Below are 18,886 nucleotides of genomic sequence, written 5' to 3' on the forward strand. Positions count from 1 at the left end.
CTTTCATTACTATGTGCATTTTTATTGGTATGATCAGTGGGCAAACTTCTGAGTACATTTTAACAACTTGAGGGAGGTGCAAAAGTTTTATTTGGGTTTCATGTTTGATCATATTAACATACAACTATAGTATGTAGGCTATATACCGTACTAGTCATACATCCCGGACAAGGTTCTGAGGGACTCTGCCCCACTCTGTAATTTGCAGTCATGAATTAAAGCCGAGGTTTGCAATATGTTTTAAGTATGGGGTAAATTATGAGGTAGCATATTTTCAATGCCCTACATACACACATCAAGCAATGAAAGAATTTGACCTGTTATTGGAACTGTGCAGCAGCTAACTCTGTTTGCTGTGCAGCAGAGGGCATCAGTGAGTTGTTCCATCAGTCTGTCCTTCTTCACTCACTTTGATGTTATTATTAGTAGATCAACAGGGCATTCTCCCTCCATATTAAGGCATACACAAGATACATACAGTGGGGGAAAAAAGTATTTAGTCAGCCACCAATTGTGCAAGTTCTCCCACTTAAAAAGATGAGAGAGGCCTGTAATTTTCATCATAGGTACACTTCAACTATGACAGACAAAATGAGAAGAAAAAAAATCCAGAAAATCACATTGTAGGATTTTTAATGAATTTATTTGCAAATTATGGTGGAAAATAAGTATTTGGTCAATAACAAAAGTTTATCTCAATACTTTGTTATATACCCTTTGTTGGCAATGACAGAGGTCAAACGTTTTCTGTAAGTCCTCACAAGGTTTTCACACACTGTTGCTGGTATTTTGGCCCATTCCTCCATGCAGATCTCCTCTAGAGCAGTGATGTTTTGGGGCTGTTGCTGGGCAACACGGACTTTCAACTCCCTCCAAAGATTTTCTATGGGGTTGAGATCTGGAGACTGGCTAGGCCACTCCAGGACCTTGAAATGCTTCTTACGAAGCCACTCCTTCGTTGCCCGGGCGGTGTGTTTGGGATCAGTCATGCTGAAAGACCCAGCCACGTTTCATCTTCAATGCCCTTGCTGATGGAAGGAGGTTTTCACTCAAAATCTCACGATACATGGCCCCATTCATTCTTTCCTTTACACGGATCAGTCGTCCTGGTCCCTTTGCAGAAAAACAGCCCTAAAGCATGATGTTTCCACCCCCATGCTTCACAGTAGGTATGGTGTTCTTTGGATGCAACTCAGCATTCTTTGTCCTCCAAACACGACGAGTTGAGATTTTACCAAAAAGTTCTATTTTGGTTTCATCTGACATTCTCCCAATCTTCTTCTGGATCATCCAAATGCTCTCTAGCAAACTTCAGACGGGCCTGGACATGTACTGGCTTAAGCAGGGGGACACGTCTGGCACTGCAGGATTTGAGTCCCTGCCGGCGTAGTGTGTTACTGATGGTAGGCTTTGTTACTTTGGTCCCAGCTCTCTGCAGGTCATTCACTAGAACCGTGTGGTTCTGGGATTTTTGCTCACCGTTCTTGTGATCATTTTGACCTCACGGGGTGAGATCTTGCGTGGAGCCCCAGATCGAGGGAGATTATCAGTGGTCTTGTATGTCTTCCATTTCCTAATAATTGCTCCCACAGTTGATTTCTTCGAACCAAGCTGCTTACCTATTGCAGATTCAGTCTTCCCAGCCTGGTGCAGGTCTACAATTTTGTTTCTGGTGTCCTTTGACAGCTCTTTGGTCTTCGCCATAGTGGAGTTTGGAGTGTGACTGTTTGAGGTTGTGGACAGGTGTCTTTTATACTGATAACAAGTTCAAACAGGTGCCATTAATACAGGTAACGAGTGGAGAACAGTGGAGCCTCTTAAAGAAGAAGTTACAGGTCTGTGAGAGCCAGAAGTCTTGCTTGTTTGTAGGTGACCAAATACTTATTTTCCACCATAATTTGCAAATAAATTCATTAAAAATCCTACAATGTGATTTTCTGGATTTTTTTTTCTCATTTTGTCTGTCATAGTTGAAGTGTACCTATGATGAAAATTACAGGCCTCTCTCATCTTTTTAAGTGGGAGAACTTGCACATTGGTGGCTGACTAAATACTTTTTTGCCCCACTGTATACATAAGGTATAGAAGATTAACAATGGCTGTTTTTCAGGAACAGTGGAAATGGACCTTTCTTATTCCTATTATCCATCCATTCTTGAGTCAGTCAGAGATGTTGTGCTTATCTTTTCTCCCAGAGTCAGGAGGACATGGTTCTCTCCCGCTCTCTCTGGCTGCACCCGAACTCTGACGTCCGTTCACTCCTTTCTTTGTCTCTTCTGTTTCACTGAATCTGAGGCCCCTAACCAGGCTGCTCCACCTACAAGATAAATGTTAGATCAATAGATAGATAGATAGAGAGAGGTTAGTGAAGGGTTCACTAACTCTCAGTGTGTGTTACAGTAAGTGGAAAAGCCCCTGTAAAATAGTTTATTATGGTAAAGAACAGCCCTCCCTCCCTCCCTCCCCCTCCTCTCTAATACTCACCCTCTCCACGGGACTGGGAGGAGACACAACAGGAGTGGAGGTTTGGCTCTGAGACAGAATCCTCACTGTTACCAGAGAACACAACAACATTCACCACCGTCATGTTTTAACACTTTGGAAAGCTAATACTGTATACAAGGTGCTATACAAATAATGTTTACAATTAAATGTGGCCACATTTACTATTTTATGTATAGCAAGCATATTGTTGTGTTACACTAAAAATAAACACACACTTTTTGAAGAAAGTCCCATTGGGGACAGGCATGGGTGGCCTGTGAGAGATTGGGAGTGTGGGCGGTTGTCTGAACCCCCCAGAATTCTCCTCCTCACTACTAGCTAGCTCCTCCCACTGGCATCTTAAGGGGAGGAGACAGAACACAAGAGCTCTCAATCAAGTTCAATGAGGAAGTACTGTAACCAAATGATTTATATTTAGTTGTGTAACATTAAGTCACACACAAAGTGGTGAGGTTTCAGGTTATTGAGCAAACCATACAAACCAAAAGTGTTTATAAAAAATGTATTCAGAAAACTGTATGGCTACGGCCAGTAAACATCAGACCTAGGGAGGAACAAACAGTGAGCTAACATTGGTCACATTGCCCTGTTTTATCTCCTGAGCTTCTTTAGGATGTAGGCTACAGTACACAATTATTTTCTTTCTGACAGACATCTTCCATATGTCTTAAAAGCCTAAAATGCAGTTATCCATCCACTGCAGTATGCATTTAGAGCTCACCTGTTAGTGCTGGCAGTGTGGTGTGTGAGCGCTCTATCTGAGGGGGTGTCACTGTGAGCCTGTGGTGGAATAAGGACACACCTTTACCTGTCTACCGAAGCCCCAGTTATCAGTGAATATGGGTTAGACTTCTTATTTCCATTGTGGTACTGTTACTATCAATTCTGTAGAGTGTGTGTATGGGGGAACTTACAGAACGCGAGTTAGAGTGGGAGTATTTGGCCAGTATATCGGGCACAGAGGGCCGTAAGGGGGCTTGTGGGGAAGGGCAGTGGGAGGAGGTGCTGTGTTTGGGAGGGAGGGGTGGAACGAGGCGAGAGCTGGGGAACTGGTATTCTTCAGACGACATCTGCATCAGAGAGAGAGAGAGAGAGAGAGAGAGAGAGAGAGAGAGAGAGAGAGAGAGAGAGAGAGTCAATGCAAGAGAAAACCCCCTGAGACAGAGACAGTAAAAGAGAACCCCACCCCCACCCCCACACACAACAAAACACACCCTCTTCATATAGGCCAGGTTTTTCATGACTAGCTGTACATCCTCCAGGTCATCTTCCTCTTCCTCTTCCTCGCTGACAGACAGGTAAGGCTCCACCAGGATGGACTCTGTTCCTCTGATGTCACAGCGACAGTAAGGGCAGGTGTGTCCATCCGACTTCTGCAACACATGGAATGATCACACTTGGTTTAGCAGAATAAACATTATCTACACATCTGTACTGTCTGTTAATGTGTGGAAACTCACGTGTCTGTGTACATTTGTGTATTGTTGTATCAAATCAATTCACATTTTATTTGTCACATACTTCGTAACAACAGGTATAGACTAACAGTGAAATAGTTACGGGCCCTTCCCAACAATGCAGAGAGAAAATGATTGCTGTATGTCAAAAAGATCCCTGGGATGATGCAGTAATTTGGTTCCGTCAAGAGCATTCCTGAGCAGATGCATTTCCCATGCTGAAAGTGTAATGCACATAATATTGTCCTTTCTGTGTGTTATTTGCATTTACAGTAAAGCAACTGGTTTAGCATATCAAATTAAGATTGAGCATTCTACCGTAGTTCACTTTGGTAAAAACCGGAGTATTCTGTTCAAATCTATTCTATTGTGTCTTCTTGTCCCCTGAATTGTGACTGTGACAGTGTGTGTCAGTGTGTGAGAGTGTGTGACAGTGTGTGTCAGTGTGTGAGAGTGTGAGACCAGGCGAGGAGTGGAAACTCTAAGGGCGAGTCTCCTCAGTGTGAGTGTAGCATGAGGAGGATGTACGCTTCGGCTCACACAGGAAGTCCTAACCCACATGTTAGGACAACGATGGCCAATAATACTGCTCTAGGTGCTGCTACGCCGGTTCACCTACTGATGTGTAGTGGGCTGGCTCACTGACTGACGCACAGACGGACAGACTAGCCTACTGACAAACTGACTGACTAACTGACTGATTGACAGGTGGATGGGAAGACATTAACTGTCTGACCAAAAAACAATTCCATACAGTTAACCCAAATTGGTATGTTGATGATATATATTAATAAAAGAGGATGTGGCTGGGTGATGTCAGAGACATTGTGTGAGCGAACGATGTGTGGTTTGGCTTTGAGGATTTTGTTGGTGACGTGGTCAATCACAGAGTAGGCATACCTGCCATCCTGTGAGGCAGGGTTGGCACAGCAGGTGTCCGCAGGGCTGGATGCGTGTGTCCTTGTCTCTCTCTGTACAGATCTTACACCGCTGGAAGGTACTACCCATCTCACAGTACATCTCATACTCGTCCTCTGTGACTTTGACCCTGCTTCTCTGTGCTGGTTCACACAGACTGGTGAGGTCTGGGTTCACATCACGTCCGTCAGGGTAAAGATAGCTGCAGACAAACACAACACAGAATTACACACACATTATGTAAAACGATTACAGGCCTGTGCAAATGTTGTGTGTTAGTGTTGGTCAGCTTTTTGTTCACCTGCACCCACCCACAATTTTTAATAACCCATCAGCACTCTGTCATGGGAAAAAAAGGTTGAAAGGGGTGTATCTTGGCTATAAAAGACCTTTGTACTTTTGTCTCGCCACTCTCAACGGATCATTAGAAATGGTGAATCGTTGACAAGTCATTGCTATTGCAAAGCTCTCATTATTAAAGATTTAGTTGAAGTATAACTCTGACTTGTGTGATAAGTTTTTCTCTCCTCATTTGATAGTAAAGAAATGAACCACCACAACTCCTGTTCCCAAGTCAAAATTTAGCCTACATTTGGTGTATCATTTTACTGCAAGAAATGCTTAATTCTGCAGGAGTTAATATTAAGGCTATGTGAGAAGCTATAGACGTACTGTTAGTGTCCAGATTTTGGTTTCCATTGAACCCATCTGAACAGTAGGCTACAGTTCCTTTGACTTGCCATAGGCCTATTTGAAGTCCCCATCTTGTGACTGTCAAATTTGTATAGAGTCTCACAATCATCACACATAAATAACATAACATCACACTGCTATCATCCTCTTTTACCACTTCACAAATCTTTCCCAAACATGACTTTTATGGCCCTCCCTTTCCTTTATTTTCAACTCTTCATTTCACAGCTTTTCTCTAATTGAATTAAACTCTGGCATTGTCCTTTTTGCCTCCATGTATTGAAGTGAGCTTTTTCTGCCAGTTACCATAAGCATTTGGCGATTGGCGTGTACACTATTTAGCACTTGTACAGTTAGGCCCTAAAGCTTAGGCTTATGCTCTAAAGCCATTGCCAGAAGGCCTAATATAATTAAATTAAAACCTCATTGTTTGTGGATTTTTGAAGGTATTGTTTTCTCTTTATTCAAATCGCCCGCCACCCACCGTCCCTTCAGCCACACAATACTTAATGACCCTGAACCCACCGTCCCTTCAGCCACACAATACTTAATGACCCTGAACCCACCGTCCCTTCAGCCACACAATACTTAATGACCCTGAACCCACCGTCCCTTCATCCACACAATACTTAATGACCCTGAACCCACCGTCCCTTCATCCACACAATACTTAATGACCCTGAACCCACCGTCCCTTCAGCCACACAATACTTAATGACCTTGAACCCACCGTCCCTTCAGCCACACAATACATAATGACCCTGAACCCACCATCCCTTCAGCCACACAATACTTAATGACCCTGAACCCACCGTCCCTTCAGCCACACAATACTTAATGACCCTGAACCCACCGTCCCTTCAGCCACACAATACTTAATGACCCTGAACCCACCGTCCCTTCATCCACATAATACTTAATGACCCTGAACCCACCGTCCCTTCAGCCACACAATACATAATGACCCTGAACCCACCGTCCCTTCAGCCACACAATACATAATGACCCTGAACCCACCGTCCCTTCAGCCACACAATACTTAATGACCCTGAACCCACCGTCCCTTCAGCCACACAATACTTAATGACCCTGAACCCACCGTCCCTTCAGCCACACAATACTTAATGACCCTGAACCCACCGTCCCTTCATCCACACAATACATAATGACCCTGAACCCACCGTCCCTTCAGCCACACAATACATAATGACCCTGAACCCACCGTCCCTTCACCCACACAATACTTAATGACCCTGAACCCACCGTCCCTTCACCCACACAATACTTAATGACCCTGAACCCACCGTCCCTTCATCCACACAATACATAATGACCCTGAACCCACCGTCCCTTCAGCCACACAATACATAATGACCCTGAACCCACCGTCCCTTCAGCCACACAATACTTAATGACCCTGAACCCACCGTCCCTTCACCCACACAATACTTAATGACCCTGAACCCACCGTCCCTTCATCCACACAATACATAATGACCCTGAACCCACCGTCCCTTCAGCCACACAATACTTAATGACCCTGAACCCACCGTCCCTTCATCCACACAATACATAATGACCCTGAACCCACCGTCCCTTCAGCCACACAATACTTAATGACCCTGAACCCACCGTCCCTTCAGCCACACAATACATAATGACCCTGAACCCACCGTCCCTTCAGCCACACAATACTTAATGACCCTGAACCCACCGTCCCTTCAGCCACACAATACTTAATGACCCTGAACCCACCGTCCCTTCATCCACACAATACATAATGACCCTGAACCCACCGTCCCTTCATCCACACAATACATAATGACCCTGAACCCACCGTCCCTTCATCCACACAATACTTAATGACCCTGAACCCACCCCACGGATATAACCACCTTTTTTTATGAGTCAACCCGCGCATCACTAGTGTGTGTGTCAGTGGAGGCTGCTGAGGGGAGAACGGCTCATAATAACGTCCGGAACGGCGCAAATGAAATGGCATCAAACACCTGGAAACCATGTGTTTGATGTATTTGATACCATTGCAATGATTACACTCCAGTCATTACCACCAGCCTGTCCTCCCCAATTAAGGTTCCACCAACCTCCTGCGGTGTGTCCATGTGTATGTTTACTCACCAGCCCTCCCTGAAGCCCTGGATGAGGGCCTGGTAGAGAGGTGTATTCTGGGGGATCGTCTGTACGATGTCGCCATCACCAGTCACATGACCAATGGCCCACTGGCCCATCCGAGTGCAGCTCAGACGGAAGACGTAGCTGGACAGAGATACACAGTTCACATGGAAACGTCTTTACTGTAGTTGATACAGATTTGACCATGAAATACAGGTAACCGCCAAAATAAAAGAAACACCAACATAAAGTGTCTTAACAGGGCGTTGGGCCACCACGAGCCAGAACAGCTTCAATGCATCCTTGGAATAGATTCTACAAGTGTCTGGAACTTTATTGGAAGGATGCGACACCATTCTTCCATGAGAAATTCAATAATTTGGTGTTTTGTTGATGGTGGTTGAAAACGGTGCCTCAGGCGCAGCTCCAGAATCTCCCATAAGCGTTCAATTAGGTTGAGATCTGGTGACTGAGATGGCCATGGCATATGGTTTACATTGTTTTCATGCTCATCAAACCATTCAGTGACCTCTCATGCCCTGTGGGTGTCATCTTATGGGGGCATAGCCATAGTAGCCCAAATAATGGGCAAAATAATGGCCTGCCCAGCATTTTTGTACATGACCCTAAGCATAATGGGATGTCAATTGCTTAGATAGCTCAGAAACCACACCTGTGTGGAAACACCTTCTTTCATCCTTTCATACTTTGTACCCCTCATTTCCTCAAGTGTTTCCATTATTTTGGCAGTTAACTCTACTTATCTAGGTATTATTCTTTACTATCACTATAATTATAATGACAGCGTGTCCCATTAAAAGTAATCACTGCAGATATTGTTGTAGGTTATGGTACACCTCCTCTCTTTTCTCCTGAGCCCCTCCTATCCCACTGTTCCTTCCCTTCATCTAGTCTCTCTCGCCACACCCCAACCCATCCACCCCCAAACAATCTCTCCTGTCCTCACCTCCCGGGCTGGTGCAGGTAGTTTTGGAGGCGGGCTTTGACCTGGTCGTAGGTGAGGAAGGCCATGTAGCCAGGATGGGTCACTGCCAACTGGTTCCAGTTCCTCAGAAGAGACCTCCAGGGCTGACAGAAGAGGGGAGGACATATTTACTATCAGTTGAAATATGTGTTATTATTTTCCACTTTGGAATGTTCTGGCTTTCTTTAGACAGTCGGAGACAGAAAGAATGGGATAGACATCTTGGAAAGTGGCAGAATGCATGTTCACTGAACATTATGTGAGGTGTCTAATTAACCAGGATGTAGGGCTACTTAGAACAGGGCTAACATATATGGATCACATGTACCTGGAATAGCCTGGTGAAGATGTCAAACTCGAACACTGAGATGTGGTTGTTACAGGTGAGATCTACAGTTGACTTTAGAGCCATGGACTCCATCCCCTCTTCAAAGTCATGGACCCTACGGAGATGCTGCTTAAAACTGCTCCACTGCACAATACACCTAGGAGAGAGAACGAGAGGAGGGGAGGAGAGGGAGAGAGGGGTGGGAGATAAAGGAAAAAGGAAAGTGAGAGAGAGAAAGAGAGTGAAAGTGAGAAGAGTGAAAAAGCAAGTGGAGGAACAGAATACTTTTCACAAGACTAGAAAAAAACTGCCTACATCACCAGTCAAAAGTTTTAGAACACCTACTCACTCAAGGGTTTTTCTTCATTTTTACTATTTTCTACAGTGTAGAATAATAGTGAAGACATAAAACAATGAAATAACACATGGAATCATGTGGTAAACAAAAAATCGAAATATATTTTATATTTGAGATTCTTCAAATAGCCACCGTTTGCCTTGATGACAGCTTTGCACACTCTTGGCATTCTCTCAATCAACTTCATAAGGTAGTCACCTGGAATGAATTTCAATTAACAGGTGTGCCTTCTTAAAAGTTGATTTGTGGAATTTCTTTCCTTCTTAATATGTTTGAACCAATCAGTTGTGTTGTGACAAGGTAGGATTGGTATACATAAGATAGCCCTATTTGGTAAAAGACCAAGTCCATATTATGGCAAGAACAGCTCAAATAAGCAAAGAGAAACGACAGTCCATCATTACTTTAAGACATGAAGGTCAGTCAATACGGAAAATTTCAAGAACTTTGAAAGTTTCTTCAAGTGCAGTCGCAAAACCCATCAAGCGCTATGATGAAACTGGCTCTCATGAGGACCACCACAGGAAAGAAAGACCCAGAGTTACCTCTGCTGCAGAGGATAAGTTCATTAGAGTTACCAGCCTCAGAAATTGCAGCCCAAATAAATGCTTCACAGAGTTCAAGTAACAGACACATCTCAACATCAACTGTTCAGGGGAGACTGCGTGAATCAGGCCTTCATGGTCGAATTGCGGCAAAGAAACCACTACTAAAGGACACCAATAAGAAGAAGTGACTTGCTTGGGCCAAGAAACATGAGCAATGGACATTAGACCGGTGGAAATTTGTCCTTCTCCTTTGGAGATTTTTGGTTCCAACCTGCCGTCTCTTTGTGAGACGTGGTGCGGGTGAACGGATGATCTCCGCATGTGTATTTCCCACTGTAAAGCATGGAGGAGAAGGTGTTCTGATGTGGGGTTGCTTTGCTAGTGACAGTGTCTGTTATTTATTTTGGAATTCAAGGCACACTTAACCAGCATGGCTCCCACAGCATTCTGCAGCGATACGCCATCCCATCTGGTTTGGGCTTAGTGGGACTATCACTTGTTTTTCAACAGGACAATGACCCAACACATCTCCAGGCTGTGTAAGGGCTATTTGACCAAGAAGGAGAGTGATGGAGTGCTGCATCAGATGACCTGACCTCCACAATCCCCCGACCTCAACCAAATTGAGATGGTTTGGGATGAGTCGGACCGCAGAGTGAAGGAAAAGCAGCCAACAAGTGCTCAGCATTTGTGGGAACTCCTTCAAGACTGTTGGAAAAGCATTCCAGGTGAAGCTGGTTGAGAGAATGCCACGAGTGTGCAAAGCTGTCATCAAGGCAAAGGGTGGTTATTTGAAGAATATAAAATATAAAATATATTTTGATTTGTTTAACACTTTGTTGGTTCCTACATGATTCCATATGTGTTATTTCATAGTTTTGATGTCTTCACTATTATTCTACAGGGTAGAAAATAGTCAAAATAAAGAAGAATCCTTGAATGAGTAGGTGTTCTAAAACTTTTGACCAGTAGTGTATATACAAATAGACTGTTCCTATTTGTGGAATGTTCTGTCAAGCCCACGTCCCTTATTCCATTCTAGTTCCACTGTTACCCCACCCAACACTCACTTGTTTCCAAATGCTCGCCTCCAGAACTCTCCGGCCTCTGTCTTAGTCAGCCTAAAGGTGTCGCCTTGAAAGCTTCCCTCGGGAAACATGGCCCTTAGCTCACAGAGCATGTGACTGAAGAGCAGGGACAGCTTGGTCAAGTTTCTCCTGTGAATAACAGAAAATAACATTAAGCTATTCTGAGCTTTTTACAATGTATCAACTAGGGTGATAAGGGTAGGCTTTCTGGTCCACAGCTTAAAATGCAACAGCGGCAGCTAGAATGAAAATAAACTTTAGATCTCATAGACATAATGGGTATTGTACCCTCTAACAAGCAGTAATGTATCCCTCTCTTTCTCTCTCTCTCAGTTCAATTTAATTTAAGGGGCTTTATTGGCATGGGAAACATATGTTTACATTGCCAAAGCAAGTGAAATAGATAATAAACAAAAGTGAAATAAACCATAACAAATTAACAGGAAACATTACACTCACAAAAGTTCCAAAAGAATAAAAACATTTCAAATGTCATATTATGTCTATATACAGTGTTGTAATGATGTGCTAATAGTTAAAGTACAAAATGGAAAATAAATAAACATAAATATAGGTTTTATTTACAATGGTGTTTGTTCTTCACTTGTTGCCCTTTTCTTGTGGCAACAGGTCACAAATCTTGCTGCTGTGATGGCACACTGTGGTATTTCACCCAATAGATATGGGAGTTTATCAAAATTGGATTTGTTTTCGATTTCTTTGTGGATCTGTGTAATCTGAGGGAAATATGTGTCTCTCTAATATGGTCATACATTTGGCAGGAGGTTAGGAAGTGCAGCTCAGTTTCCACCTCATTTTGTGGGCAATGTGCACATAGCCTGTCTTCTCTTGAGAGCCAGGTCTGCCTTCGGTGGCCTTTCTCAATAGCAATGCTATGCTCACTGAGTCTGTACATAGTGAAAGATTTCCTTAATTGTGGGTCAGTCACAGTAGTCAGGTATTCTGCCACTGTGTACTCTCTGTTTAGGGCCAAATAGTATTATAGTTTGCTCAGTTTTTTTGTAAATTCTTTCCAATATGTCAAGTAATTATCTTTTTGTTTTCTCATGATTTGGTTGGGTCTAATTGTGTTGCTGTCCTGGGGCTCTGTGGGGTCTGTTTGTATTTGTGAACAGAGCCCCAGGACCAGCTTGCTTAGGGGGCTCTTCTCCAGGTTCATTTCTCTGTAGGTGATGGCTTTGTTATGGAAGGTTTGGGAATCACTTCCTTTAGGTGGTTGTAGAATTGAACGGCTCTTTTCTGGATTTTGATCATTAGCGGGTATTGGCCTATTTCACGAGGAAAAGAAAGAGGAGTGGAATGCCCCGGTGCACAACTGAGCAAGAGAACAAGTACATTAGAGTGTCTAGTTTGAGAAACAGACGCCTCACAAGTCTTCAACTGGCAGCTTTATTAAATAGTACCCACAAAACACCAGTCTCACTCCTCTTTCTATTCCGGTTAGAGGCAGTTTGCGCTGTTCTGTGAAGGGAGTAGTACACAGCGTTGTACGAGATCTTCAGTTTCTTTGCAATTTCTTGCATGGAATAGCCTTCATTTCTCAGAACAAGAATAGAATGACGAGTTTCAGAAGAAACTTCTTTGTTTCTGGCCATTTTGAGCCTGTAATCGAACCCACAAATGCTGATGCTCCAGATACTCAACTAGTCTAAAGAAGAACAGTTTTATTGCTTCTTTAATCAGGACAACAGTTTTCAGCTGTGCTAACATAATTGCAAAAGGATTTTCTAATGATCAATTAGCCTTTTAAAAACTTCTTGACACTACGGATCCCGTTACCGGGATCATTTTCCTAAACAACCACTGAATTGCAGAGCGCCAAATTCAAAAATAATCCTAAAAATATTTATAATCATGGAATCACAAGTGAAATATACCAAAACACAGCTTAGCTTGTTGTTAATCCACCTATCATGTCAGATTTTGAAAATATGCTTTACAGCGAAAGCAATCCAAGCGTTTGTGAGTGTATCAATCAATGCTAGAACAGCTAGCCTTAAATTAGCTTGGTCACGAAAGTCAGAAAAGCAATAAAGTTTATGGGCCTCTGTACGCCTATATAGATATTCCATTAAAAATCAGCCATTTCCAGCTACAATAGTCATTTACAACATTAATCATTTCTACACTGTACTTCTGATCAATTTGATGTTATTTTAATGGACAAAAAATTTGCTTTTCTTTCAAAAACAAGGACATTTCTAAGTGACCCCAAACTTTTGAACGGTAGTGTATATGTTTTGCTGTTTGTTCTTTGTTATAGAGACAAAAAGATTGGAGAAGTGGTTCATCCATACATCTCCATTTTGGATAGATAACTCTTCGTGTTGTTGTTTGTTCAGAGTTTTCCAATTTTCCCAGAAGTGGTTCGTTTCTATGGATTCTTCAATTACTTTGAGCTGATTTCTGACGTGCTGTTCCTTCTTTCTCCGTAGTGTATTTCTGTATTGCTCTCTCTCTCTGTCTCTCTCGCTCTCTCTCTCTCTCGCTATGTCACACACACACACAGGTACACTCATGCTTGTACAAACAGGATGTCACAGTCTAGCTCTTCCTGTCCTTGTTCGTTTTGTGCCGCAGAAACAGAATTTTCCGTTAGCAACTTGACCAACCAACAAGACACTCAAAGGTTACTGTGTGGCTCTTCTCTTGAGTGTGTGTCTATTATTAGCCTGCAAGGGACAGTAAAGATCCGGCCACAAACCTCTTACTGTGTGTTCCACTCACCGTCTCAACCATTCTCTCATCTCTCTGGCTGTATGGGCAGTTGAGAGCAGGACTGAAGTTTCCATCCTTACCTCAACCTGGTTGACCATGTAAATTTCTTACTTTCCACCACACTCATTCACTGCATCCTGTCTACAGTTGAGCTCAATGGTGTGTGTAAAGCATAGCAACTTCTTTTGGAAAAAAAGAGCTCGCATGGCATTGCTACTGTACCTACAGTACGTGTGACAGTACTATGTGCCTGCCTCTCACTGAAGACCAACAAGGCAACAGTGCATGTGGCATAGTTACCGGTTTTTGCAATTGACTATTATCACTAATGTAATATACAATATCTACCTTATAGCTGTTACTTATTGTTGCAACAACCGTGGTTAATTGCAATTGTACCTGCAGGGACCCTGCCACTGAATTTAGCTTTATAGCAAACTACTGCATTTTACCCAGGCATGGGCGGTGTGTAAAAACGTATAAGAACAGAGAAACATCAATTTTTGTTTGTGTGTTGCTTTCTACGAACAGAGAGGGGTTTGAAGGAGAGTGTGGGCGAGTAGGAGGTGTGAATGTTTGTTTCATTGTATGTGGGTGTTATTAATATAAACTAACAATAATCTGCTTCTCTCAGTTGAAAATTTAAACTTTTGTTACGACAAGGCGTAATGCAAATTGATGTGATTTCATGATGCACACATTCTGTAGATTCAGAGAGCAAAATATGGACGACAAGGAGCGAAGGGAATAACAGTTATGTTAAGACTTGCCAGTCCTGCTGTACTGCATTGCACTGAACATGCATCCTTAGCCAAGCCCTGTTCTTCTTACCATTAGTAAGATTCAGCATTTTGGGAAAATTACACATAGCTCATAGCTTTTTCTTGACTTCACAGGTAATAAAGACTTTTTTGATTTATTGTAAAAATGTTATATGTTTAGCGGTAGATATATAATTGAGAAATATTTGTTTAATTTTGTACTTTGAGTGATTAACAAATGTAAGAAACAATATTTAAAAAATAAAAAATGTGTCAGAGAACCACACTGCCTTTCTCCATGGCCCGTATATCCCAGAGAGTTGTTGCGATCACCCAGTTTCACCCAGTTCATATTAGCATGATAAAGCCTCAGGTCCACTCCATTATCTCTCTGAGACATTAGTAGTCTCAACGGAACAGAGGTTTGGTTCCAAACATTTAGATACACTCAGACACATTTATTTCCAAAATACCCACCTTAAAAACTGCACAACTACTGCACAACTACTAAATAACTAAATGTATCTGCAGTAGTGTGAACCTAAATGCCATATTGATTCTGTGTTTATGTTTTAAGACAGCCGACTTGAGGGAACTGGGAATGTTGATTTTTGTCTCGCTGGTACTATAACTGGATAATAATGGGTGCTCAGGTCTATTTGTGTCATTGTGGTTCTGCTCTGTCTCTGGCTGTGCTCCAAAATTCACTTACTGTACATATCAAGTCTAATGCCAACCAAGGCCTTTATGAATTTGCCAATCTAATACCATGCATTTTAATTTTCCTAGTTGGCCTTAGTTACTTGAGAATTGATTTGAATATTGGCCATTGAGAATATTGGCTGAAAGTCTGTGTCATGGTGCTGGTGGAGTCAGATATCTCAGACATGTGCCCTGCCCTTGACCCCACAGCTGATTTATTTGCCTTTTTCGGGTGAAAAGGTCAACATATTAAAATGTACTCTAAATCAATGGTATCCTCAGGGTTCAATTTCTGGTATGGTATAATAGTCTTGTAGCCTACAGATCCATAATGTTTTTTGAGTAGTAATTGTTTTGCTTCTGTGGATATAAAAAAAGTATTAATGTTTATTCATGCTAGATTAAAAGTGAAAGAGGAGAGCAAAAACCATGTCAACAATGTGCAGTGTTGGAGAGTAGTGAACTCCATGTAGCTCAACTAGTAATTCAACTACATTTAGCAGTAGCTTGGGGGTAGTTGAACTCAATTCAAATATTGGTAGTGTTTTTAGTAGTGAATTACTTTTTTGTAATGTTGTGATGTAGCTAACTATTGGGACTAGACACTTTTTATTTGGAAAAATAAAATAATATATAGGTGTAGCAGGCAATCATTTCCTTCCTTTTTCGGCATCAGCCCTGCCTAATTCTCACTTGAAACATAGTTTTGTGTTTAATAGCCTTAATTACAAATTCTGTTAACATATGACCCTAAAGTGATATGTTCTTGCAATTTGTAGTCTATGACATTTCAGAATTAGATATTAGAATTTGGATGTAGTGAACTACACTGAGTGTACAAAACATTTAGCTCTGAACAGGTGAATCCAGGTGAAAGCTATGATCCCTTATTGATGTCACCTGTTAAATCCACTTCAATCAGTGTAGATGAAGGGGATGAGACAGGTTAAAGAAGGATTTTTAAGCCTTGAGACAATTGAGACATGGATTGTGTATGTGTGCCATTCATAGGGTGAATGGTCAAGACAAAATATTTGAGTGCTTTTGAAAGGGGTATGGTAGTAGGTGCCAGGCGCACTGCTTTGAGTGTGTCAAGAACTGCAACGCTGCTGAGTTTTTCACGCTCAACCGTTTCCTATGTGTATCACAAATGGTCCACCAACCAAAGGACATCCAGCCAACTTGTCACAACTGTGGGAAGCATTGGAGTCAATATGGGCCAGCATCCCTGTGGAATGCTTTCAACAACTTGTAGAGTCCATGCCCCAAAGAATTGAGGCTGTTCTGAGGAACACCTTCCTTCAATATTAGGAAGATGTTAGGAAGGTGTTCCTAATGTTTTGTACACTGTGTCTATATTGGGAAATATTTCATAGTTTAGAATTGCTAGACAAAGTTCTCTGTACGGACTAAAAGTCTTGTTTTGTCCTGGCACTGCCAAAAGAGCTTGGCAGGCTTTATATAAAAGTATTGTGGAGTGTGTTTAAGATTTTTATTTGGGGTTACAGACTATCCTATATAGTCATTTACTTGTGATTATCACTGACAAATCTAATAAACAATTTTTAAAAAAGGGTTCTCAGGCTTGGCAATAGGCCTGTGCTAGATAACAAAGCGACCCTATCTGGTAGTCACATCATTGTGGTGAGCATCATGTATCTCAGCCTGGACTGAAATCTCCCCCTGGCTCCTCACATGGTACGAACGTATGCAGCCTGTCTGCTAGACTATACACTACAGACAGGATATCACTGTAAACTTGGGCCAGCATCCCTGTGAAACGCTTTCGACCCCTTGTAAAGTCCATTACCCGACACAGTGAGGCTGTTCTGAGGGCAAAAGGGGGTGCAAGTTAATATTTGGAAGGTGTTCCTAATGTTTTATACATTCTGTAGTAAACAATATTTTCTTAAGGGTAGCTTTAGTCTTCCAGTGTAAAGTAATTGGTAGCTTGGTAAACTATATTTTTAGAGTAGCTTCCCCAACACTGACAATGTGTATGTATTGGATTAAGCGCCAAATCCTAACTGGAGACACATGCAGGTAACTTTTTGAGCCATTTGAGTTTTTACAAAGATAGCGCATATATCAAGTTATGTTCCGGCCCTTGTTGTTCTCTCTCACCTGTAGCTGGACATCTCCTCGAACATCTTATCGCGCCCCTCTTTAAACAGCAGCACGGCCCGGTTAGTCTTATCCAGCAGGTGTCTTGCATGGATCCTCAGGTACTCCCCCTCATCCCCCCGGGGGGCCTGCCCCCCAGCTGCAGGCCCCCTGTACGGCTCCCACACCTGGGTGAGCAGCGTGGCTGTCTCTGAGACCACCCCGGGGAGGTACGGGGGGCTGTTCCTCAGGCCCAGCCTGAGGTTGGTACATAGCCGATGCAGCTTCTCCAGCCTCTTCAGGGCCTTGTCCACCTGCCGCTGGTCAGAGGCACTGGGCGGCTGGGAGGTGGATTTCAGGCTCCGGTCAGATCCTAGCCCGTTCCCTCCCGTGGCCATTGTCCTGAGGAGGGATTCCTGGTTGTGGTGTGTTAGTCCGAGGGGGATCTGTTCAGTGCAGCCTGACGGTTTCTGTCTGGCAGCCCTATCTATGACAGTTGAATGAGGGAGTGATCTAGATGTCTGTCATGTCTGGCATGGACGGCTTAGTAAATGTTGTCATTGTATCTTTATGGTTGACAGCTTGAGTTGAAAAGAGCACACTTTATCCAATATATCTTCACCAGTGTTCCTCAGTAATCCAAAGAATAATCCAATGAAATCAGGTAATCCAGATAGGGGCAGAGCGCCAGAATATACCATAGTCCAACAGGAATGGAGACAACTGCTGTGGTTTAGAAAGAGTGGAGGGGAAACGTCTTGTCCAGAAAAGCTCAATTCATAAATCCTAATTTTCTTTGGTCAGTTTTTCAGAAGTAGCCAAGATTTTTTAAGAACATTCTCTTTCCAGTTCATTTTGTAAAGAGAACGTGTAAAGAGGAAACCCTGAAAGAGAGAGAGCAAGGGAGGGCAGAACTAGACAGACAAATAACCACTCACCCTTCCTAAACAATCTCAACCCCTCTCCTCCCCTGTTCTCTCCTCCCCTTCTTACTCAACATTTTACGCTCTCATGCCCAGGCACTATCTCTCCCCCCGTGTGGCGTAACTCTCTCTGATTTCATCTACAACATACAAATGGTGTCTCAGATATAGACCCCAGACTCTCTTTGCAGCACAACAAAAACTGTTTTTATGTCTCAGTCTGACTCTGGCTGGCCCCTCTCGCTCTCTCTTTCTTTGATGTTCTTCCAGGTTTGCAGCCAGACAAACAGGTTTGTAGTCTTTGTGTGTGAAGGTGGAGTGAGGCTGAGATAGGTATGGGCTTAGAGGTAACCGATTAGTAAGAAAGGAGGGGGGAAGAGGAAACAGGGGATACCCACAAGGAGAGTGTGTCGTGTAGAGAATGGTAAGAGAGAGAGTAGAGAGAGAAGAGAAAAAGAGAGTATAGAAAGAGAGAGAGGGAGAGAGTAATGAAAACTTATAGTGATTAGATGTCACAAAGATGAAGAGCACTGTGCAACAGGATGTATGTGAAGTCATTGCACTGCAGGTCAAGGCCCAGTGATGTTTAATGTGTAAAGCAGCCCTGAACTGCTGTCTTCCCTTTGTGAGACAGTGGGACCAAGC

General features: G+C 42.8%; 1 protein-coding gene across 2 annotated transcripts; it reads right to left on the bottom strand.

Moving 5' to 3' along the window:
* Positions 1–72: 72 nt before the first annotated feature.
* Positions 73–18,626, bottom strand: LOC139573424 (E3 ubiquitin-protein ligase CBL-like). Of its 2 annotated transcripts, XM_071396842.1 has the most exons (12): positions 17,340–18,626; positions 10,996–11,142; positions 9,020–9,176; positions 8,674–8,795; positions 7,713–7,850; positions 4,863–5,082; positions 3,720–3,878; positions 3,420–3,575; positions 3,227–3,285; positions 2,721–2,843; positions 2,485–2,549; positions 73–2,317 (listed from the first exon to the last, which is right to left on the bottom strand). In XM_071396842.1, the coding sequence occupies exons 1-12, from the start codon at positions 17,714–17,716 to the stop codon at positions 2,256–2,258; spliced, it is 1,785 nt and encodes a 594-aa protein (XP_071252943.1). In that variant the 5' UTR covers positions 17,717–18,626; the 3' UTR covers positions 73–2,255. The 2 variants fall into 2 exon arrangements, with proteins under 2 accessions (XP_071252943.1, XP_071252944.1); XM_071396843.1 differs by lacking the exon at positions 2,721–2,843 and having other exon boundaries at positions 17,340–18,618.
* Positions 18,627–18,886: the final 260 nt, after the last annotated feature.

Source organism: Salvelinus alpinus, chromosome 4 (genome assembly GCF_045679555.1).
Source record: "Salvelinus alpinus chromosome 4, SLU_Salpinus.1, whole genome shotgun sequence".
Classification (NCBI taxonomy): Eukaryota; Metazoa; Chordata; class Actinopteri; order Salmoniformes; family Salmonidae; genus Salvelinus; species Salvelinus alpinus.